The following is a 23,846-nucleotide window of genomic DNA, read 5'->3' on the forward strand; positions in this document are numbered from 1 at the left end:
CAGAAAAAAGATACGCCGGCGCAGCTTTGAATTTACGCGGCGTATCTATAGATACGCCGGCGTAATTCAATGCTGAATCTAGCCCTATATGTACATGGTGCAGTCCTTAAGCTGAGGAGGGGGGAAGTAGGAAGGGTTGAGTTGCTGAGTCACTGCTGAGTGACAGAGCAGTGGGTGCTAAGCTGCTGAGTCACTGCTGGCAGGGGAGCAGTAAGAGCTGAGCTGCTGAGTCATTGCTTAAAGTGGTTGTAAACCCGTTACAACCACTTTTACCTACAGGTAAGCCTAGATTAAGACTTACCTGTAGGTGCTCGAAATCTCTCCCAAACCTCCACGGTTTAGGAGATATTTACAAACCTGACGGGCGCCGATGTCTTCGGCGCATGCGCTGTAGACAACGGCGCAGGCACACTTTAGAAACGGCGTGCATGCCGTTTCTAAAGGAGATCGTCCCGTGAATGGTGGCAAATCATCGCGGCTCCTGCCAATCACAGCGCCGGAGCCGCGATACCCGGAAGGAAGATGGATGCTTCGTGGAAGAGGGGACAGTGGTAACATCGCAGGCTTTGGTTTCAGGTAAGTTACACATAATGGGCTAGTATGTGATGTGTACTAGCCCAATATGCTTTACCTTTGCAGGGAAACAAAGAGGAAGTAAAACCCATCAGGGGGAGCTGAGCTGATGTGTCCCTACTGTTGGAGGAAGCAGGGGAAGCTGAGTTACAAAGTCACTGCTGGAAAGGCAAGCAGGGAGAGATGAGCCGCTGAGTTACTGATATAAAGATGTGCAGGAGGAGCTGAGCTGCTGAGTCTCAGCTGGGGGAGGGGAGCAGGGGGAGCTGAGCTACTTTGGAAATGACTTGCTTGACTTGAATCTTGAGGATTAATTGTTCCACAATGCCCGGAGCCAGGGCCGATCCTAGGCAGGGTGCATTGCACCCAGGTGCCTGCAGAGGTGGGGGCGCCCAACATCTAACAGACTCTCTAACAGAAGCCCTCTCTGTGTCCATCAGAGAGGCCCCCCTCCAGGTCCCAATAAAGTACTCTGCTTCTCTTCCTGTATTTTGTTTATTGATAAGAGATCATGTAAGGATCCCAGGGTAATGACGACTTTGTGGGGGAGCATCTCTGTGGTTGAGTCACTGCCATAGAAACATTTGTAAAGGGGAGGAGTTGGTAAAATGACGACGCCCATGTGGGGGCAACAGAAATATTTCTGCACCCAGGCACCTGTGACCCTAGGATCGGCCCTGCCCGGAGCTATAAAGGCCAATCAAAGTTCATCTGTAGTTGACCTCTAATCAGAGGCGGCTCTTTAATTTGGCAAATTAGGCGGTCGTCTAAGGCCTCGCACTCACAGGGGCCTCCAGGCCGCCTAATTTGCACTGTGTGCTAGATCCATGCATCTTTCTGCAGCCATTTTTATTTGCTTGAATTTTTTTTACCCATTATGAGCATGAGTGGGGGCCCCCCTTCTCTAAGTTTTGCTTAAGGCCTCACAAAGCCTAGAGCCGCCTCTGCCTCTAATATACGTCCTCTGTTCACAGGATGATTGACTGGGTGTCCTGGCCTTTAGGAAAGAACATTGACAAGTGGATCATCGCCCTTTTAAAGGGAATGGCGGCCGTGAAGAAGTTTAGTATTCTTAATGAAGTCTCTCTGGCTAAAATACACAAGGTCAGTATAGTAGGAGCGACACCTTACCCTGTTCTCCTTTAACCACTTCCATACAGGGCACTTACGCACCTTCCCGCCCAAGCCAATTTTCAGCTTTCAGCACTGTCGCACTTTGAATGGCAATTGCGCGGTCATGCTACACTGTACCCAAACAAAATTGGCGTTTGATCACCTCTGCGATTTTTTTTTTTTGCGCAACAACTAAAAAAAGACTGAACATTTAGAAAAAAAATTTCGTTTTTATTTTTTTCTGTTAATTTTTTTGTAAATAAGTAAGTTTTCTCTTTCAATTACGGGCACTGATATGGCGGCACTGATGGGCACCGATGAGATGGCACTGATGGACATCGATGAGGTAGTACTGGCGGGCACAGATGAGGTGGCACTGATTGGCGGCGCTGGTATGCGGCACTGATGGGCACACATAGGCGGCACTGATGGGCACACATAGGCGGCACTTATGGGCACACATAGGCAGCACTGATGGGCACACATAGGCGGCACTTATGGGTGGCACAGATGGGCACTGATAGGTGGGCACTGGGCATGGATGGGCACTGTGGGGTGGCACTGATGGACACTGTGGGGTAGCACTGATGGACACTGTGGGGTGGCACTGATGGACACTGTGGGGCAGCACTGATTTACCCATGTTGCCAGTCAGTGCCCATTTGTGGGCACTGATTGGCATCTTTTTTATTTTTTAATGCTTTTTTCTTTTTTTTCCCAGACTTTTATTTTTTATTTTTTTGCCCCCTTTTTTTTTGTTTGCCCTTCCCTGGTGGTCCAGTGTGGCGCTCCGAGGGGGGGCTGCGCTGATAAACAATCAGCGCGAACCCCCCCTGTCAGGAGAGCCGCCGATCGGCTCTCCTATACTCGCGTCTGTCAGACGCGAGTGAGGAAGAGCCATCAATGACTTTTCCTGTTTACATCGTGATCAGCCGTGATTGGACACGGCTGATCACATGGTAAAGAGCCTCCGCCGGAGGCTCTTTACCGAGATCGGAGATGCAGGGTGTCAGACTGACACCCCGCATCACAGATCGCCGCGCTGCGCGCCCCCACGGGCGCGCGCGGCATGGAATCCTGCAGGACGTCCATGGACGTCCTGTCAGGATTTCATAACCACTTCCCGGACGTAAATCCCCTATGGACCGGGCGGGAAGTGGTTAACCTAAAAACATACTTCAGCAGAATACATTTTGTGAAAGCAGAGACCCTCCTGCTCCTTCCCCATGCACTGCAGTCAAAAAATGAACATGGATTTGGCCCCACTGACCATTAACCACTTCAATACCGGACACTTAAACCCCCTTCCTGCCCAGACCAATCTTCAGCTTTCAGCACTTTGAATGACAATTGTGCGGTCATGTAATACTGTACACATATGAATTCCCCCCCCCCCCCCCACTAATATAGAGCTTTCTTTTGGTGCTTTTGATCACTTCTGGGTTTTTTATTTTTTGTAAAAAAAAAAAAAAAAAGACCAAAAATTTTGAAAAATAAAATATAAATACATTTTTTTGCAAACAGGTAATTTTTCTCTTTCATTGATGTACGCTGATGAGCCTGCACTGATGGGTACTGATAAGGCGGCACTGGCGGGCACTGAGAGGTGGTACGGTTGGGTGGCACTGATGGGCACCACTAAAGGGCATTGATAGGTGGCACTGATGGGTGGCACTGATGGGTGGCACTGATGGCGGCAGTAATGGTTAGGGGTTAGGGTTAGAGGGTTAGGGTTATGCCGCGTACACACGATCAGTTCGTCTGATGAAAACGGTCTGTTGGCCCCATCAGTTTTTTATCCATCAGTCAAAAAACTAGGAACTTGTTTTAAAATGATCTGATGGTTAAAAAACCGATAGAAAAAAACGATCGTTTGTGGGTACGTCCATCGGTTAAAAATCCATGCATGCTCAGAATCAAGTGGACGCATGCTCGGAAGCATTGAACTTCATTTTTCTCAGCACGTCGTTGTCTTTTACGTCGCCGCGTTGGACACGATCGGATTTTTAACCGATGGTGTGTAGGCGCGACTGATCATCGGTCAGCTTCATCGGATATCTGATGAAAAAATCCATCAGACCGTTTTCATCAGATGAACTGATCGTGTGTACAGGGCATTAGGGTTAGGGTTTCCCATTGAGGAATAAGGCTCGGACTCAGGAATTGGAACAGGGACCTCCCACAGAGGTCAAAGGTCAGAAGGCGGGTTCCCAGCGGTCAAAGGTCACAGGGCGTGGCTGACCCACCCCTACCAAATAGTACCGCCTACCCCAACTAAGTCGGGGTAAGCGTCTTGGTGACACTGATAGGCAGCACTGCTAGGTGGCACTGATTGGCACCACTGGTGGGCATTGATAGGTGGCACTCTTGGGCATTGATAGGAGGCACTGATATTCTCTGGTAGGCACTGATTGATGGCACTGTGGCCACAGACAGGCGGTATTGGTTGGCACAGATGAGGCAGCTGCACCTCTTCCGGACCGATGTCCCTTCAAAAGAAGCCGGTGAAGCTCAGCGTGAGGAGAAGAAAAAAACGATTACCGATCTTTTGTTTACATCATGTGATCAGCTGTCATTGGCTGACAGCTGATCACATGGTAAGGGGGCAGGGATCGGCCCCTTACTCCAATCTGTGATCACCAGTTGACTCGGGAAGCGTGCATAGGGGAGGATGTCTATTGACATTATTAGTTTGTTTTTATTTAGAATTTTACTGATTTTCTTTCATTTTTTTTTTCAGATTTTCTAATTTTCTAAAATGTGAAAATTCGAAAATTTGAATTCCAAATTTTCAAATTTCTGAATTTCCGAATTTTCCTAATAAAGCAAAAAACCAAAACAAATGAAACTAAAACAAACACATTTTTCGGCAGTGCACATGTCTAATGATTACATTTGGATGATGTCATTGGGGTAGATTCAGCTACATTTGCGCTTTTTTTACGGAGGCGCAGCGCACCGTTTTGCCGCTGCGCCTCCTGCGCTACGCTCAATTCATGGAGCAGTAGCTCAGTAAATTGCGTGTGCGCACCGGAAAACTGCCTGGCGTAAGCTCGCACAATTTAAATGATCCCATAGGGGGCGTGGATCATTTAAATTAGGCGCGTTCCCGCGCAGAGCGTAGTGCGCATGCTCCGTCGGGAAACTTTCCCGACGTGCATTGCGGTAAATGACGTCGCAAGGACGTCATTTGCTTCAAAGTGAACGTGAATGGCGTCCAGCGCCATTCACGGTTCACTTACGCAAACTACGTAAATTTCAAATTTCACGACGCGGGAACGACGGGTATACGTAGCATTGGCTGCCCCTGCTATTAGCAGGAGCAGCCTTACGCGAAACCCGACGGACGGAAACGACGTAAACTGTGTACGCAGGGCTCGCGTAACGTTGTGAATCGGCGTTAGTATGCAATTTGCATACTATACGCTGACCACAACGGGAACGCCACCTAGCGGCCAACGCAAGAATGCAGCCTACGATATGACGGCATAAGAAGCCTTATGCCATTCATATCTTAGGCTGCCGTCGGCGTAACGAGGTTCCTGAATCTGGAGCATTCGTAACGCCGGCGCAAGTAAGCAATTGCGCTGCAGAACTATGGTTACGCAGACGCAATTGCTTCTTGAATCTAGGCCATTGTGTCCATTTGTGGTGAGGGATGTTACCAGGACCAATCCCCAGCCCCTTGTTACACGCAGTTTTGGGGCATGAAGCTGGCCTGCTATTATTTATTTTACATAATTATATTTCTTTCTCAAGACTCACTAACAATAGGATAACCTGCCCAATAGGGCCAAGGGGTTCAGGACACTAATTAACCAATAAGAACCCAACAGAACCGAAGTAGGTTCCTGTAGGCCCTCCCCCAAGGAACACTAGAAATGCCACTGTTTTCCTAAACCTAATATGTATGTTATACGGGTCTGTTTCCAGGTATTCTCCAAGCTGCTGTACCCTGTGGTCCGAGAGGGAGCTCTCTCTGTCCTTCGATATATGTTGCTGAGCTATCAACACTCCCCCGAAGCATTCCACCTGGTAAGAATGTAGAGCACAACCGCGCTCAGACTGGGAGAGGGAGGGGCAGGGATGCTGCAAACTAATTGTGCTGATAGGGACCTGCTGATAAGAGGAAAGAGCAGAGAGGCATTATGACCATTAGGTGGAGCTGAGGAGCATACTATCGTGTAAGTATAACAATTCAAGAGAATGTTAGAGGGAATAAATGTAACCGATGGTTCTCTAGAATTGTTACATTGTATCTCCTGTCACAAAGGACATACAGTATGTTTTTCCTATGCTCTTTAGCTCTATCTAGTGGACATAAGACAGTATTTTACTACTGCATTCGTTTAGAAGAGAAAATAGCCTAAAGAACATTCCTTTTTCCCCCAGTTTGCAAAGAATGGATGTACATGCAAATTTGCTAGATGAGTGGCTAGGATTTTTTTTCCAAATTTAACCACAACAGAGAATAATTAAAAATGGAAGCCCTTATACTCGCATATTACAGCAGCATTGCTCCTTATGAAGATTTCCATTATTTGCTCTCTCTACAATCCCTTTACAATCTCTCTACAATCCCTCTACAATCCCTCTACAATCTCTCTACAATCCCTCTACAATCCCTCTACAATCCCTTTACAATCTCTCTACAATCTCTCTACAATCCATCTACAATCCCTCTACAATCTCTCTACAATCCCTCTACAATCCCTCTACAATCTCTCTACAATCCATCTACAATCCCTCTACAATCTCTCTACAATCCCTCTACAATCCCTTTACAATCTCTCTACAATCCATCTACAATCCCTCTACAATCTCTCTACAATCCCTCTACAACCCCTCTACAACCTCTCTACAATCCCTCTACAATCCCTCTACAACCCCTCTACAACCTCTCTACAACCTCTCTACAATCTCTCTACAATCTCTCTACAATCTCTCTACAATCCCTCTACAATCCCTCTACAATCTCTCTACACAATCCCTCTACAATCCCTTTACACAATCCCTCTACAATCCCTCTACACAATCCCTTTACACAATCCCTCTACAATCTCTGTACAATCCCTCTACAATCCCTCTACAATCTCCGTACAATCTCTCTACAATCCCTCTACAATATCTCTACAATCCCTCTACACAATCCCTCTACAATCTCTGTACAATCTCTCTACAATCCCTCTACAATCTCTGTACAATCTCTCTACAATCCCTCTACACAATCCCTCTACAATCCCTTTACACAATCCCTCTACACTCTCTCTACACTCTCTCCACACTCTCTCTGCAATCCCTTTACACAATCTCTCTGCAATCCCTTTACACAATCCCTCTACAATCTCTCTACAATCTCTCTACAATCTCTCTACAATCTCTCTACAATCCCTCTACAATCTCTCTACAATCCCTCTACAATCCCTCTACAATCTCTCTACAATCTCTCTACAATCCCTCTACAATCTCTCTACAATCCCTCTACAATCCCTCTACAATCTCTCTACAATCTCTCTACAATCCCTCTACAATCTCTCTACAATCCCTCTACAATCTCTCTACAATCCCTCTACAATCTCTCTACAATCTCTCTACAATCCCTCTACAACCCCTCTACAATCTCTCTACAATCCCTCTACAATCTCTCTACAATCCCTCTACAATCCCTCTACAATCTCTCTACAATCTTTCTACAATCTCTCTACAATCCCTCTACAATCCCTCTACAATCCCTCTACAACCTCTCTCTCTTGCTCCCGCAGATCATTCCTCACGTCCCCCAAGTGGTTTCCAGCCTCTCTAATGAGAACACAAATTCAGCGGCCAGTTGTCTAGAGCAGCTTGCGGAGCTCGTCCACTGTATGGTCTTCCGATTCTCTGGATATCCGGATCTTTATGAGTCGATCATGGAATCAATAAAGGTGAGCATTTTATCTACAAAAGGTTGCATGTATCAAAGTCTCTTGTAGCCCTATCATGAGTACAAATGATATTTTCTGTATGTGCTGTTCATCGGAAACCGGGTTCTCTACTCACCATTCGGCTGCCTTCTGAATGTATGTTCTTGGAGTAGTAAAGGGAGGCAGAGAATTCATTTCTCCACCAATTCTATCCCTCTGAGGTCCAACCTGCCTCATTAGGTACTATGTTCGCCGTAATATGTCTGCAGTCTCTGACCATCTCCTGTAGTATGTCTGCAGTCTCTGACCATCTCCTACAGTATGTCTGAAGTCTCTGACCATCTCCTGTATTATGTCTGCAGTCTCTGACCATCTCCTGTATTATGTCTGCAGTCTCTGACCATCTCCTGTAGTATGTCTGCAGTCTCTGACCATCTCCTGTAGTATGTCTGAAGTCTCTGACCATCTCCTACAGTATGTCTGAAGTCTCTGACCATCTCCTGTAGTATATCTGCAGTCTCTGACCATCTCCTGTAGAATGTCTGCAGTCTCTGACCCTCTCCTCTAGTATGTCTCCAGTCTCTGACCATCTCCTGTAGTGTGTCTCCAGTCTCTGACCATCTCTTGTAGTGTGTCTCCAGTCCCTGACCATCTCCTGTATTATGTTTGCAGTCTCTGACCATCTCCTGTATTATGTTTGCAGCCTCTGACCATCTCCTGTAGTATGTCTGCAGTCTCTGACCATCTCCTGTAGTCATGGGCATCCGCTCCATAGGGCAAGGGGGGTCGTTTGCCCCCCCCCCCCCGGAATTGCCAGGGAGAGCCAGAAGCAGGGCCGAACTGGCCCTGGGGCCGATTTAAGCGGTGACTGCAGCGCTCCCCTCCCCTCTAGTTGTCCCTTATTTAGAGTGCCTGTCCTTCTTCTGGAATCAAATCCATTTGTCCCTCATTCCAAAAGGTTCCTCTTTTTGACCTGAAATAAATATACTGTCAATATAGTTTAGTGTTTCAATCAAGGGAAAGGGGTGCTGTGTAATGTAAAGAAGTCCAGTGATGCAGGGTGCTGTGTAATGTAAAGGGTCCAGTGATGCAGGGTGCTGTGTAATGTAAAGGGTCCAGTGATGCAGGGTGCTGTGTAATGTAAAGGGTCCAGTGATGCAGGGTGCTGTGTAATGTAAAGGGTCCAGTGATGCAGGGTGCTGTGTAATGTAAAGGGTCCAGAGCTGTGGGGTGCTGTGTAATGTAAAGGGGTCCAGAGGTGCAGTTGTGGAGAGGGGGTACACAGTAGTGACAAAGATATTGAAAGATGCAGGGGGCACAGTGGGGTGTTTTTACATTTTAACATGGGGGGGGCGCGCGCTTTTAACCCCCGCTTGTGGTCGAAGAAAGGGTAAAATGCGACTGTGTATCGCTGCTGCCGAAGCGCCCCCCTCTGAAAAAATTTCAGCGGACACCCATGCCTGTAGTATGTCTCCAGTCTCTGACCATCTCCTGTAGTATGTCTGCAGTCTCTGACCATCTCCTGTAGTATGTCTCCAGTCTCTGACCATCTCCTGTATTATGTCTGCAGTCTCTGACCATCTCCTGTAGTATGTCTGCAGTCTCTGACCATCTCCTCTAGTATGTTTCCCGTCTCTGACCATATCCTCTAGTATGTCTCCAGTCTCTGACCATCTCCTGTATTATGTTTGCAGTCTCTGACCATCTCCTGTATTATGTTTGCAGTCTCTGACCATCTCCTGTAGTATGTCTGCAGTCTCTGACCATCTCCTCTAGTATGTTTCCCGTCTCTGACCATATCCTCTAGTATGTCTCCAGTCTCTGACCATCTCCTGTATTATGTTTGCAGTCTCTGACCATCTCCTGTATTATGTTTGCAGTCTCTGACCATCTCCTGTAGTATGTCTGCAGTCTCTGACCATCTCCTGTAGTATGTCTGCAGTCTCTGACCATCTCCTGTAGTATGTCTGCAGTCTCTGACCCTCTCCTCTAGTATGTCTCCAGTCTCTGACCATCTCCTGTAGTATGTCTCCAGTCTCTGACCATCTCCTGTATTATGTCTGCAGTCTCTGACCATCTCCTGTAGTATGTCTGCAGTCTCTGACCCTCTCCTCTAGTATGTCTCCAGTCTCTGACCATCTCCTGTAGTATGTCTGCAGTCTCTGACCATCTCCTGTAGTATGTCTGCAGTCTCTGACCCTCTCCTCTAGTATGTCTCCAGTCTCTGACCATCTCCTCTAGTATGTTTCCCGTCTCTGACCATCTCCTGTATTATGTTTGCAGTCTCTGACCATCTCCTGTATTATGTTTGCAGTCTCTGACCATCAACTGTAGTATGTCTGCAGTCTCTGACCATCTCCTGTGGTATGTCTCCAGTCTCTGACCATCTCCTGTGGTATGTCTCCAGTCTCTGACCATCTCCTGTATTATGTCTGCAGTCTCTGACCATCTCCTGTAGTATGTCTGCAGTCTCTGACCATCTCCTCTAGTATGTTTCCCGTCTCTGACCATCTCCTGTATTATGTTTGCAGTCTCTTACCATCTCCTGTATTATGTTTGCAGTCTCTGACCATCAACTTTAGTATGTCTGCAGTCTCTGACCATCTCCTGTAATATGTCTGCAGTCTCTGACCATCTCCTGTAGTATGTCTGCAGTCTCTGACCATCTCCTGTATTATGTCTGCAGTCTCTGACCATCTCCTGTATTATGTCTGCAGTCTCTAACCATCTCCTGTAGTATGTCTGCAGTCTCTGACCATCTCCCGTAGAACGTTTGCAGTCTCTGACCATCTCCTGTAGTATGTCTGCAGTCTCTGACCATCTCCTGTAGTATGTTTGCAGTCTCTGACCATCTCCTGTATTATGTTTGCAGTCTCTGACCATCTCCTGTATTATGTTTGCAGTCTCTGACCATCAACTGTAGTATGTCTGCAGTCTCTGACCATCTCCTGTGGTATGTCTCCAGTCTCTGACCATCTCCTGTGGTATGTCTCCAGTCTCTGACCATCTCCTGTATTATGTCTGCAGTCTCTGACCATCTCCTGTAGTATGTCTGCAGTCTCTGACCATCTCCTCTAGTATGTTTCCCGTCTCTGACCATCTCCTGTATTATGTCTGCAGTCTCTGACCATCTCCTGTAGTATGTCTGCAGTCTCTGACCATCTCCTGTAGTATGTCTCCAGTCTCTGACCATCTCCTCTTGTATGTCTCCAGTCTCTGACCATCTCCTCTAGTATGTCTTCAGTCTCTGACCATCTCCTGTAGAATTTCTGCAGTCTTCAAACCATCTCTTGTAGTATGGCCGCAGTCTCTGACCATATGTAGTATGTATGTAGTCTAAGCCTTTTCTTTATTCTGAATACATTTTAAAGGCATAGGGCCAGATTCTCAAAAGAGATACGACACTGGCCCGGATTCAAGTAGATTTGCGCATTTTTTACGGAGGCGCAGGACAACGTTTTTGCCCTGCGCCCCCGCAAATTTACTGCGCTGCCCTTGATTCACGGAGGAAAAGCCAAAGATAAGTCAGTAAAAGCTTCTTCCCTTGCCGAAACGCATTGACATTTCAGACACCGAATTTTGGTAACAATTCTTCCACCGAACATCTGCTCTATTAATGTCCTGTTGCCCAAGAGGGAGTTCTTCGATTGTGAACTACTGCTAGTTTGGGCCAGGGTTTGGGAAATTCTCTTTCCAGTTTTCTCTTCTTCATGAAGTCTTTAAAGAGAACAGCAAATTAGAGATAAAAGTCTCAAAAATAAAAAAATACCTTCAATAAAAATAAATCACACTTGGGTATCACAAAGAAATGTTAACAAAGGTAAAAAATACTTTAAAGTGTATGCTTAACATTCAGTACATCACTGTAAAATGTACACATACTGGGGTAGATTCAGGTAGCTTTGCGCAGTTTTTACGGAGGCGCAGGGCACCGTTTTTGCCCTGCGCCCCCGCAAATTATCTGCGCTACCCTTGATTCACGGAGCAGTAGCTCCGTAAATTGCGTGGGCGCTCCGGCAAAATGTCCGGCGTAAGCGCGCGCAATTTAAATGATCCCGTAGGGGGCGGGAATCATTTAAATTAGGCGCGTTCCCGCGCCGAGCGTAGAGCGCATGCTCCGTCGGGAAACTTTCCCGACGTGCATTGCGGCAAATGACGTCGCAAGGACGTCATTTGCTTCAAAGTGAACGTGAATGGCGTCCAGCGCCATTCACGATTCACTTACGCAAACTACGTAACTTTCAAATTTCGCGACGCGGGAACGACGGGTGTACGCAACATTGGCTGCCCCTGCTAATAGCAGGGGCAGCCTTACGCGAAAACCGCCGTACGGAAAAGACGTAAATTGCGTACGCAGGGCTCGCGCAACGTTATGAATCGGCGTTAGTATGCAATTTGCATACTATATGCTGAGCACAACGGGAACGCCACCTAGCGGCCATCGCAAGAATGCAGCCTTAGATATGCGGGCATAAGAGCCTTATGCCGCGCATATCTTAGGCTGCAGTCGGCGTAACGAGGTTCCTGAATCAGGAGCATTCGTTACGCCGGGGCAAGTAAGCAATTGCGCTGTGTAACTTATGGTTACACAGGCGCAATTGCTTCTTGAATCCAGGCCACTGTGTCTCCAGATACGCCGTCGTATCTCTGAGTCTGGGCGGTCGTATCTATGCGCCTGATTCTTAGAATCAGTTACGCATAGATTTCTATTAGATCCGACCGGCGTAAGTCTGTTTCGCCGTCGGATCTTAACTGCATATTTACATTGGCCGCTAGGGGCGTGTACGCTGTTTTACATCTAGAAATATGTATATCAGCTAGATACGCGAATTCACGAACGTACGCCCGGCCGACGCAGTACAGATACGCCGTTTACGTTAGGCTTTTCCCGGCGTAAAGTTACCCCTGCTATATGGTGGCGTACATGCGGCATACCAATGTTAAGTATGGCCGTCGTTCCCGCGTCGAATTTTGAATATTTTACGTCGTTTGCGTAAGTCGTCCGTGAATGGGGCTGGACGTCATTTACGTTCACGTTACATTGCCGTCATATCACAGGTCCATCAAAGGTTCCCTCATCAAATTGGTGGTCCCCTATCACATCGGTGTCCCTCCTTTACATCATCGGTTCCCCATCACATCAGAGGTCCCCCTTCACACCAGAGACCCCCCCTCCTCACATCACAGTCCCCACTTCTTGTCAGAATCTCCCCTTCACGTCAGAGGTCCTCATCACATCAGAGTTGCCGCTATACATTAAGGGCCAGATTCTCGTAGAATCCGCGGCGGCGTAGCGTAAGCCATTTACACTACGCCGCCGCAAATTACTGGAGCAAGTGCCGTATTCTCCAAGCGCTTGCTCCGTAATTTGCGGCGGCGTAGTGTAAATGGCCCGGCGTAAGGCCGCGTAATTCAAAGAGGGCGGCTTGTATTTAAATTAAGCGCGCCACCCGCGCCGATCGAACTGCGCATGCGCCGGGCGTAAAAATAGCCCCGAGCGCATGCTCCAGCTCCCAACGGAAAACGTCAATGACGCGGACGTGAGCGGCATTGATGTAAAGTCCTATTCGCGAACGACTTAGGAAAACGACGTAGACGACGGAAAAAGACGACGCTGACCCGACGCCATACTTAACAAGGCATACGACGGACCTTCGTAAACTTACCCCTCATATAGCAGGGGTAAGTTTACGCTTACGGAAACGTCGTAAATTCACTGCGTCGACCGCGCATACGTTCGGGAATCTCGCGTAAATAGCTAATTTGCATAGAAGACGGGGAAAACGACACCTAGCGGCGGGAAAAAAAATTGCATTTAAGATCTGACAGCGTAAGAGCCTTACGCCTGTCAGATCTAATGGATATCTATGCGTAACTGATTCTAAGAATCAGTCGCATAGATACGACGGCCCAGATTAGAACTTACGACGGCGCAAATGGCGTTGCGCCGTCGTAAGCCCTTTGAGAATCTGGGCCTAAAGGCCTACTTTACATGGCAGAGTCCCCGCTATCACACCTATCGCATTAGAGTCCCCCATTTACCACACCATCTTCATAGAGTTCCTCCATCACACCAGAGACCCCCCTCCTCACATCAGAGTCCCCCCATCACAGAGACACCCCTATCACACATTCCCCTCTTCACATCAGAGCTCTACCTTTTGCCTCCAGCAGCACAGCACAGAAGGGAAGGTTGCAGCGGTCTCGAGGAGGTAGACTTCTGTCTTCTCCTCAATGCTGAGGTTGCTCTGCATGCATGCCCTAGATCAGAGTTATACATTGCATGGTGTGGGCAAGGCGGCCAGCATCATCATGGCAATGAATGACACCATGCGCCCGGGCCCTAGAGTGTCACTTGTTGTTATAGTCCTGGGAGCCAACCCACTTGCACCTTGGGAACTAATGACACCGATCCAGGGCAAACTGGGCATTATGGGCCAGATTCACGTAGAATTGCGGCGGCGTAACGTATCGTAGATACGTTACACCGCCGCATGTTTTCATCGCAAGTGCCTGATTCACAGAGCACTTGCAATGAAAACCTATGCCGGCGACCTCCGGCGTAAGCCTGGGTAATTTAAATGGGCGTGTGCCATTTAAATTAGGCGCGCTCCCGCGCCGGACCTACTGCGCATGCTCCGTTTCGAAATTCCCGTCGTGCTTTGTGCGCAGTGACGTCATTTTTTCGAACGGCGACGCCCGTAGCGTAATTCCGTATTCCCGGACGGCTTACGCAAACGACATTATTTTTTAAATTTCGACGCGCGGGAATGACGGCCATACTTTATACAGCAATACGATTGCTGTGTAAAGTTAGGGCAGGTCAAATAACGACTAAAATTGCGACGGGAAACTTGACTACCGACGACGTAGCGAACGCGAAAATCCGTTGTGGATCGCCGTAACTCCTAATTTGCATACCCAACGCTGGTTTACGACGCGAACTCCCCCCAGCGGCGGCCGCGGTACTGCATCCTAAGATCCGACAGTGTAAAACAATTACACCTGTCGGATCTTAGGGCTAACTATGCGTAACTGATTCTATGAATCAGCCGCATAGATACTCTGAGAGATACGACGGCGTATCTGAGATATCTGAGATCCGTTCACTGGATATTTTCTCTTTTCCAGACCATTCTCTGTAAACCCAAGAGATGGTTGTGTGTGAAAATCCCGGTAGATCCGCAGTTTTTGAAATACTCAGACCAGCCCGTCTGGTGCCAACAACCATGCCACGTTCAAAGTCACTTAAATCCCCTTTCTTCCCCATTCTGATGCTCGGGTTGCACTTCAGAAAGTCATCTTCGTCACATTTAGAAGCCTCTCGAGATACGCCGCGTAAGTGCAAATATGCGCCCTCGTATCTGTGCGCCGTGCCCACAAACTAAGGTACGCCAGAAAATAGGCTTCATCCGACCGACGTAACTTGAGTACGCCGGCGTAGAGTGGGCGCATATTTACGCTGGACGTATTTGGCGCTCCCATAGATTTTCTATTCACATATGCAAATGAGGGAGATACGCCGATTCACGAACGTACTTGCGCCCGGCGCATAATATACGCAGTTTGCGTAAGTCGTACGTCCGGCATAAAGTTATTCCCCATATATGAGGCGCAACCCATGCAAAGGTATGGACCAGGGAACAGAGCCGTCGTATTTTACGTAGTTTACATTGGACGTGAATATGGCTGGGCGCAGTGATCCGTCGTATCTTAGGCAGTTGTTTCGACATTATTCTGAGCATGCGCACTGGGATGCGCCCATGGGACGGCGAATGCTCCGTTCGTTATATGTATCTGTCTGGCACGCGGCCCATCATTTGCATGGGGTCACGCCTCATTTGCATGTCTCACGCCCACTTCCACCTACGCCGGCTTACGCCTTAGAAACCCAGCGCAGATTTGAGAGAAAGTGCTTTGTGAATTCGGTGCTTGCCTCTCTGCGCTGCGTCGACGTAGCGTAAAAAAGATACGCTACGGCGGCATTAAATATGCGCCGATGTCTGTGAATCCGGGCCATTAAATTGCTGCCATGTAATTGGCTGATTTGTGTTACCAAGCAATTGAACAGGCATGGGCGTCCGTGAAATTTTTTCAGAGAGGGGCGCTTCGGCAGCGGCGATACACAGTCGCATTTAACCCTTTCTTCAAACGCTAGCGGGGGTTAAAAGAGCCCCACTAGCGGCCAAATAGCGCAGCTAAGACGATGGTAAAGCGCCACTTTACCGATAAGGCGGCCAGCTGGGGGTGTGAAATAGCTCTTGAGATAATTCAGCTTCACTCCATGCTCATCAAATATAGCCTAGAGAATGTACAGAACCCCCTTCAGCACAGATGGACCCCACCTTCAGCACAGACCCCCCCCCCTTCAGCACAGAGCCCTCCATTCAGCACAGATGGACCCCCCTTCAGCACAGACCCCTCATTCTTCACAGACCCATCCATTCAGCACAGATGGACCCCCCCTTCAGCACAGATCCTCCCATTCCGCACAAACCCCTCCATTCAGCACAGACCCCCCTTCAGCACAGATGGACCCCCTTTAAGCACAGACCCCCCTTCAGCACATACCCCCCTTCAGCACAAACCCCCCTCCCCCATCCCATTCAGTACCTCAGATCAGCCATCAGCGCAGCACAGGCACAGACGGTTCCCTCCCCCTGTGTACACATAAACACTGGAGGGGGGGCGGCTTCACTCTGCTCGCTGTGCCTGTGTGACATCCGAACCCTGGACCGCTCAGACAGCCCGTGGCCGCAAAACTCTTCAACACCTTCTCGATTTTCCAGGGGGGGGGTCAATTGCCCCCCCTTGCCCCATGGAGCGGACGCCCATGTGAACAGGTGAACCTAATAAGAGGACCGCTGATTGTATGCCCGATTGTCAAGGTTTTAGACGGGTATTCAGCATGTCTCTTCCTGTGTTTTTCTTTGAAATAGAAACTCCCGGTACCAAATGAAGACCGGATAAAACAGTTGCTGGGTCAGAACGCCTGGACATCTCAGAAGAATGAACTGGCTCCGTATTACCCCAGACTGGTATCCAAATCTGACACGGGTAAAATCGGCCTGATTAATCTGGGAAATACATGTTATATGAACAGCATCCTGCAGGCTTTGTTCATGGCTTCCGAGTAAGTAAACCTGGAGAACATTGATATACGCTTGTAGTACTGATAGTAATGAGACTCAATAATCATCATGGAATATTCATATTCAGTTAACCAATAGCTACATTGTGAATGTCCTAATCTCATCTACTTGGCAATAAGCTCCCGTCTCATAACTTGCTTCTGAGCATGCGCGGGTTTAAAACGTCGTTTTAGACCAGACACGATCATTTTTGACAACCCCGAAAAACAACATTTTTTAAAAAGACGTTAAAAAATGCAGCATGTTCGAATTTTTTTTGTGGTTTTTCATAAGCCGAAAAACGATGTGAAGCCCACACACGATCAATTTAACCCCTTAACGCCCACCGCACGACTATTTACGTCCGCACAATGGCAGGGACAGGCAGATGGGCGTATATATACGTCCTTACCTTCTAGCGGGTGGGGGGTCCGATCGGGACCCCCTCCGCTGCGTGCGTCGGGCGGATTCCCTCGGGGAGCGATCCGGGACGACGGCGCGGCTATTCGTTTATAGCCGCTCCGTCGCGATCGCTCCCCGGAGCTGAAGAACGGGGAGAGCCGTATGTAAACGCGGCTTCCCCGTGCTTCACTGTGGCGGCGCATCGATCGTGTGATCCCTTATATAAGGGAGACTCGATCGATGACGTCAGTCCTACAGCCACACCCCCCTACAGTTGTAAACACACACTAGGTGAACCCTAACTCCTATAGCGCCCCCTGTGGTTAACTCCCAAACTGCAACTGTCATTTTCACAATAAACAATGCAATTTAAATGCATTTTTTGCTGTGAAAATGACAATGGTCCCAAAAATGTGTCAAAATTGTCCGAAGTGTCCGCCATAATGTCGCAGTCACGAAAAAAATCGCTGATCGCCGCCATTAGTAGTAAAAAAATAAAAAAATAATAAAAATGCAATAAAACTATCCCCTATTTTGTAAACGCTATAAATGTTGCGCAAACCAATCGATAAATGCTTATTGCGATTTTTTTTACCACAAATAGGTAGAAGAATACGTATCGGCCTAAACTGAGGAAAACATTTTTTTTATATATATATTTTTGGGGAATATTTATTATAGCAAAAAGTAAAAAATATTGAATTTTTTTCAAAATTGTCGCTCTTTTTTTTGTTTTTTAGCGCAAAAAATAAAAAACGCAGAGGTAAACAAATACCACCAAAAGAAAGCTCTATTTGTGGGGAAAAAAGGACGCCAATTTTGTTTGGGTGCCACATCGCATGACCGCGCAATTGTCTATTAAAGGGACGCAGTGCCGAATCGCAAAACCTGGCCTGGGCATTTAGCTGCAAAATGGTCCGGGGCTTAAGTGGTTAAATGACGTTTTTAAAAACGTTGGTTTTTTTTTCATGCCGAAAAACGATCGTGTGTGTGCGCGCCATAAGAATACTCAGAGTGTCCTTGTAGAACAGCAACCTGCAATTAACTACATTCCAGGATGAGATCCCAGAGGGAGGATGTTTACGGTAAATATTGATTTACTTTTCTGTTCTTTGGAATTCAATAATGTGTGTGGGACTAAAATAGCGCAAAGGACTGACTTTTTTAAAAATAATTTTAAATTGCTGTGTCATCACAATACTGCAGCATTGCCGAGGATCTAGAATTTCCTGAACAGGTTTATTTTTACAGCATTTTAATGCTAGTATTTTCTTTTAAACAATTGCAATTTAAAGTCAGTCCCATCATGTGCCCAAACACTGCGTGAAATGGATCACACTAGTATGTAAAAGCTGCACCAAGGTTACAGTGCCTTGAAAAAGTATTCATACCCCTTGAGATTTTCCTAATTTTGTCAAGTTACTACCAAAAACGTAAATGTATATTATTGGGATTTTGTGTGATAGACCAACACAAAGTGGCACATAATTGTGAAGTGGAAGGAAAATGATAAATGTTTTTCATTTTTTTTTTTACAAATAAATATGTGAAAAGTGTGGGGGGCATTTGTATTCAGCCCCCTTTACTCTGATACCCCTAAATAAAATCTACTGGAACCAATTGCCTTCAGAAGTCACCTAATTAGTAAATAGAGTCCACCTGCGTGTAATTTAATCTCAGTATAAATACAGCTGTTCTGTGAAGCCCTCAGAGGTTTGTTAGAGAACCTTAGTGAACAAACAGCATCATCAAGGAACACAACAGACAGGTCAGGGATAAAGTTGTGGAGAAGCATAGTTAGGTTATAAAAAAAGTATCCCAAGTTTTGAACATCCCACAGAGCTCTGTTCAATCCATCATCCGAAAATGGAAAGAGTATGGCACAACTGCAAACCTACCAAGACATGGCCGTCCACCTAAACTGACCGGGCCGGGCAAGGAGAGCATTAATCAGAGAAGCAGCCAAGAAGCAGCCAAGAAGTCCATGGTAACTCTGGAGGTCCACAGCTCATGTGGGAAAATCTGTCCACAGGACAACTATTAGTCGTGCTCTCCACAAATCTGCCCTTTATGGAAGAGTGGTGAGAAGAAAGACATTGTTGAAAGAAAGCCATAAGAAGTGCTGTTTGCAGTTTGCCAGAAGCCATGAGGGGACACAGAAAACATGTGGAACAATATGCTCTGGTCATATGAGACCACAATTAAGCTTTTTGGCCTAAAAGCAAAATGCTATGTGTGGTGGAAAACTAACACTACACATCACCCTCAACACACCATCCCCACTGTGAACCATGGTGGTGGCAGCATCATGGTGTGGGGATGCTTTTCTTCAGCAGGGACAGGGAAGCTGGTCAGAGTTAATGGGAAGATGGATGGAGCCAAATACAGGGCAATCTTAGAAGAAAACCTGTTAGAATCTGCAAAAGACTTGAGACCGGGGTGGAGGTTCACCTTCCAGCAGGACAAAGACCCTAAACATACAGCCAGAGCTACAATGGAAGGGTTTAGATCAAAGCATATTCATGTGTTAGAATGGTCCAGTCACAGTCCAGACCTAAATCCCATTGAGAATCTGTGGCAAGACATGAAAATTGCTGATCACAGACGCTCTCCATCCAATCTGACAGAGCTTGAGATATTTTACAAAGAAGAATGGGAAAAAATGTCCCTCTCTAGATGTGCAAAGCTGGTAGAGACATTCCCAAAAAGACTCGCAGCTGTAATTGCAGCGAAAGGCGGTTCTACAAAGTATTGTATCCACAATAAGTTAAAAGTGATATGGTCCAGAAATATTTAGACAGAATGAAGGTGGATAAAGCACCTGGATCAGATGGCATCCACCCACAGATCCTAAAAGAATTGTGCTCTGTCATTTCAAAGCCATTGTATCTAATATTTAGGGACTCATTAATGACGGGAATTGTACCACTAGATTGGCGCAGGGCCAATGTGATGCCTATAGTTAAAAAGGGAACAAAGGGCCAGATATAGGTAGAATTACGTTGCGCAGCGGCGGCGTAATGTATCCCATTTACGTTACACCGCCGCAGGTTTACAGCGTTAAAGGCCTCATTCACACTTGGCGGACTCCATCGCTATGGAGTCCGCCTGCTCCCGTCGGCTCAGCGGGAGATCAGTCCGCAGATCTCCGCTGAGCCGACGATGACAAGCTCCTCTCTGCTCACTGAGCGGGGAGGGGCTTGTCGGGCACCGCTGTGTCCCTATGGAGCGATCTGATGAAAACGGACAGCATGTCCGTTTTCATCAGATCTTACCCGATCTGATCCGCATGGACGGATGGGGACGTGGCCCCCATACGTCTGTTTTTAGCGGGTCGGATCAAGTCGGATGTCAGCGGACATGTCTCCGCTGACATCCGACGCTCCATAGCGATGCATGGAGCGGCCGTTCAGGTCCGCCGACAGACGGACCCGAACGGCCAAGTGTGAATGAGGCCTAAGTGCCTGATTCACAAAGCTCTTACCTGTAAACTTGCGGCGGTGTAACGTAAATGCGCTCGGCGCAAGCCCGCCTAATTCAAATGGGGCGGGCACCATTTAAATTAGGAGCGTTCCCGCGCCGAGCGTACTGCGCATGCTCCGTCGGGTAAATTACCCGACGTGCATTGCACTAAATGACGTCGCAAGGACGTCATTGGTTTCGGCGTTAACGTAAATGGCGTCCAGCGCCATTCACGGACGACTTACGCAAACGACGTGAAATTTAAAATTTCGACGCGGTAACGACGGCCATACTTAACATTGCTTAGAACACCTAGGAGGTAGCCCTAATTTTACGACGCGTATCTCGACGGAAACAACGTAAATTTAGATCGACGGGCATCGCGGACGTTCGTGAATCGCCGTGACTAGTCATTTGCATATTCTACGCCGACCGCAATGGCCTCGCCACCTAGCGGCCGGCCTAGAATTGCATCCTAAGATCCGACGGTGTAAGTCAATTACACCTGTCGGATCTTAGGGCTATCTATGCGTAACTGATTCTATGAATCAGCCGCATAGTTAGGACGGGCGGATCACAGAGATACAACGGCGTATCAGGAGATACGCCGTCGTATCTCTTTTGTGAATCTGGCCCTCAGTCTTTACCAAGTAACTACAGACTTCTTAGTTTAACTTCTATAGTTGTGGAGATACTGAAAAGATTAATAAAAGACCACATAGACGAGTTCTTGCTGTAAAAAAATATTTTAAGCAACAGACAGCATGGATTCATGAAAGACAGAAGTTGTCAAACAAACCTGATTTCCTTTTATGAAGAGGTAAGTATAACCTTGGACAGAGGGGTAGTGGTGAACGTGGTATACTTGGACAGAGGGGTAGTGGTGAACGTGGTATACTTGGACAGAGGGGTAGTGGTGAACGTGGTATACTTGGACAGAGGGGTAGTGGTGAACGTGGTATACTTGGACAGAGGGGTAGTGGTGAACGTGGTATACTTGGACAGAGGGGTAGTGGTGAACGTGGTATACTTGGACAGAGGGGTAGTGGTGAACGTGGTATACTTGGACAGAGGGGTAGTGGTGGACGTGGTATACTTGGACAGAGGGGTAGTGGTGAACGTGGTATACTTGGACAGAGGGGTAGTGGTGAACGTGGTATACTTGGACAGAGGGGTAGTGGTGAACGTGGTATACTTGGACAGAGGGGTAGTGGTGGACGTGGTATACTTGGACAGAGGGGTAGTGGTGAACGTGGTATACTTGGACAGAGGGGTAGTGGTGGACGTGGTATACTTGGACAGAGGGGTAGTGGTGAACGTGGTATACTTGGACAGAGGGGTAGTGGTGAACGTGGTATACTTGGACAGAGGGGTAGTGGTGAACGTGGTATACTTGGACAGAGGGGTAGTGGTGGACGTGGTATACTTGGATTTTGCAAAAGCGGTTCCCAAAAACCACGGCTCATGTGTAAGGTTAAGTCTACAGGCCTGGAAAGATCAGTGTGGGGGGATTGTGGTGTAGGGTTGTTTTTCAGGGGTTGGCTTTGGCCCCTTAGTTCCAGTGAAGTGGTTGTAAACTCTCGTGGTTTTCACTTTTCTATGCATTAAGGTGAAAAACCTTCTGTAGTGCAGCAGCCCTCCAGAGCCCTCCTTTTACTTACCTGAACCCGATCTTTCCAGCGACGAGAACAAGCTCAGCAGCTCCAGACATGGTCTCGGTTCCTCATTGGACAGATTGATAGCAGTAGGAGCCACTGGCTCTTGCTGCTGCTGTCAATCAAATCCAGTGACACGGGGCAGGGCCGAGTCCTGCTGTCTGTGTCAATGGATGCAGGAGCAGGACTTAGGAGCGCGCCTGCATGAGTGCCCCCTTTGGAAAGCGCATCTCCGAGGGGGCACTTGGCATGGGAGGAGCCAGGAGCGTTGCTGGGGGACCCCAGAAATGGAGGATCAGGGCCGCTCTGTGCAAAACCCTTGCACAGAGGAAGTAAGTATAACATGTTTGTTATCTAAAAAAACAAAACAGTGAACCTTTACAACCCCTTTAAGGCGTCGGCATACAAAGACATTTTGGACAATTTAATGTTCCCAACTTTGTGGGAACAGTTTGGGGATGGCCCCTTCCTGTTCCAACCAGTGCAAAAAGCAAGGTCCATAAAGACATGGATGAGCGAGTTTGGGGTGGAGGAACTTGACTGACCTGAACAGAGTCCTGACCTCAACCCAATAGAACACCTTTGGGGTGAATTAGAGCGTAGACTGTGAGCCAGACTTTCTTGTCCAACATGACCTCACAAATGCTCTTCTGGAAGAATGGTAAAACATTCCCATAGACACACTCCTAAACCTTGTGGACGGCCTTCCCAGAAGAGTTGAAGCTGTTATAACTGCAAAGGGTGGGCCAACTCAATATTAAACCCTACAGACTAAGACTGGGATGCCATTAACCACTTCCCGACCGCCTCATGTAGATATACGTCGGCAGAATGGCACAGACAGGCACATCAACATACCTGTACGTGCCTGCCTAGACGTGGATCGGTGGTCCGATCGGGACCCCCCCCCCGCTACATGCGGCGGTCGGATCCCCTCGGGGAGCGATCCGGGACGACGACGCGGCTATTCGTTTATAGCCGCCCCGTCGCGATCGCTCCCCGTGCTTCACTGTGGCGGCGTATCGATCGAGTGATCCCTTATATAAGGGAGACTCGATCTATGATGTCAGTCCTACAGCCACACCCCCCTACAGTTGTAAACACACACTAGGTGAAACATAACTCCTACAGCGCCCCCTGTGGTTAACTCCCAAACTGCAACTGTCATTTTCACAATAAATAATGCAATTTAAATGCATTTTTTGCTGTGAAAATTACAGTGGTCCCAAAAATGTGTCAAAATTGTCCGAAGTGTCCGCCATAATGTCGCAGTCACGAAAAAAATCGCTGATCGCCGCCAATAGTAGTAAAAAAAAAAAAAATTAATAAAAATGCAATAAAACTATCCCCTATTTTGTAAACGCTATAAATTTTGCGCAAACCAATCGATAAACGCTTATTGCGTTTTTTTTTTGGCAAAAATAGGTAAACGAATACGTATCGGCCTAAACTGAGGAAAAAAACAAATTTTAGATATGTTTTTGGGGGATATTTATTATAGCAAAAAGTAAAAAATATTTAATTTTTTTCAAAATTGTCGCTCTATTTTTGTTTATAGTGCAAAAACTAAAAACCGCAGAGGTGATCAAATACCACCAAAAGAAAGCTCT

The 23,846-nt window shown here is 47.4% G+C and overlaps 1 protein-coding gene across 1 annotated transcript in view; it reads left to right on the top strand.

Annotated features, from left to right (window-relative positions):
* USP35 (ubiquitin specific peptidase 35) overlaps positions 1–23,846 on the top strand; it is a 53,756-nt gene that overhangs the window by 12,902 nt on the left and 17,008 nt on the right. The window contains exons 3-6 of the mRNA XM_040339962.1: positions 1,548–1,677; positions 5,620–5,721; positions 7,449–7,607; positions 16,526–16,719. Of these exons, the coding sequence (XP_040195896.1) occupies positions 1,548–1,677; positions 5,620–5,721; positions 7,449–7,607; positions 16,526–16,719 (585 nt within the window). The remainder of the gene's footprint in view (positions 1–1,547; positions 1,678–5,619; positions 5,722–7,448; positions 7,608–16,525; positions 16,720–23,846) is intronic.

Source organism: Rana temporaria, chromosome 2, assembly GCF_905171775.1.
Source record: "Rana temporaria chromosome 2, aRanTem1.1, whole genome shotgun sequence".
Classification (NCBI taxonomy): domain Eukaryota; kingdom Metazoa; phylum Chordata; class Amphibia; order Anura; family Ranidae; genus Rana; species Rana temporaria.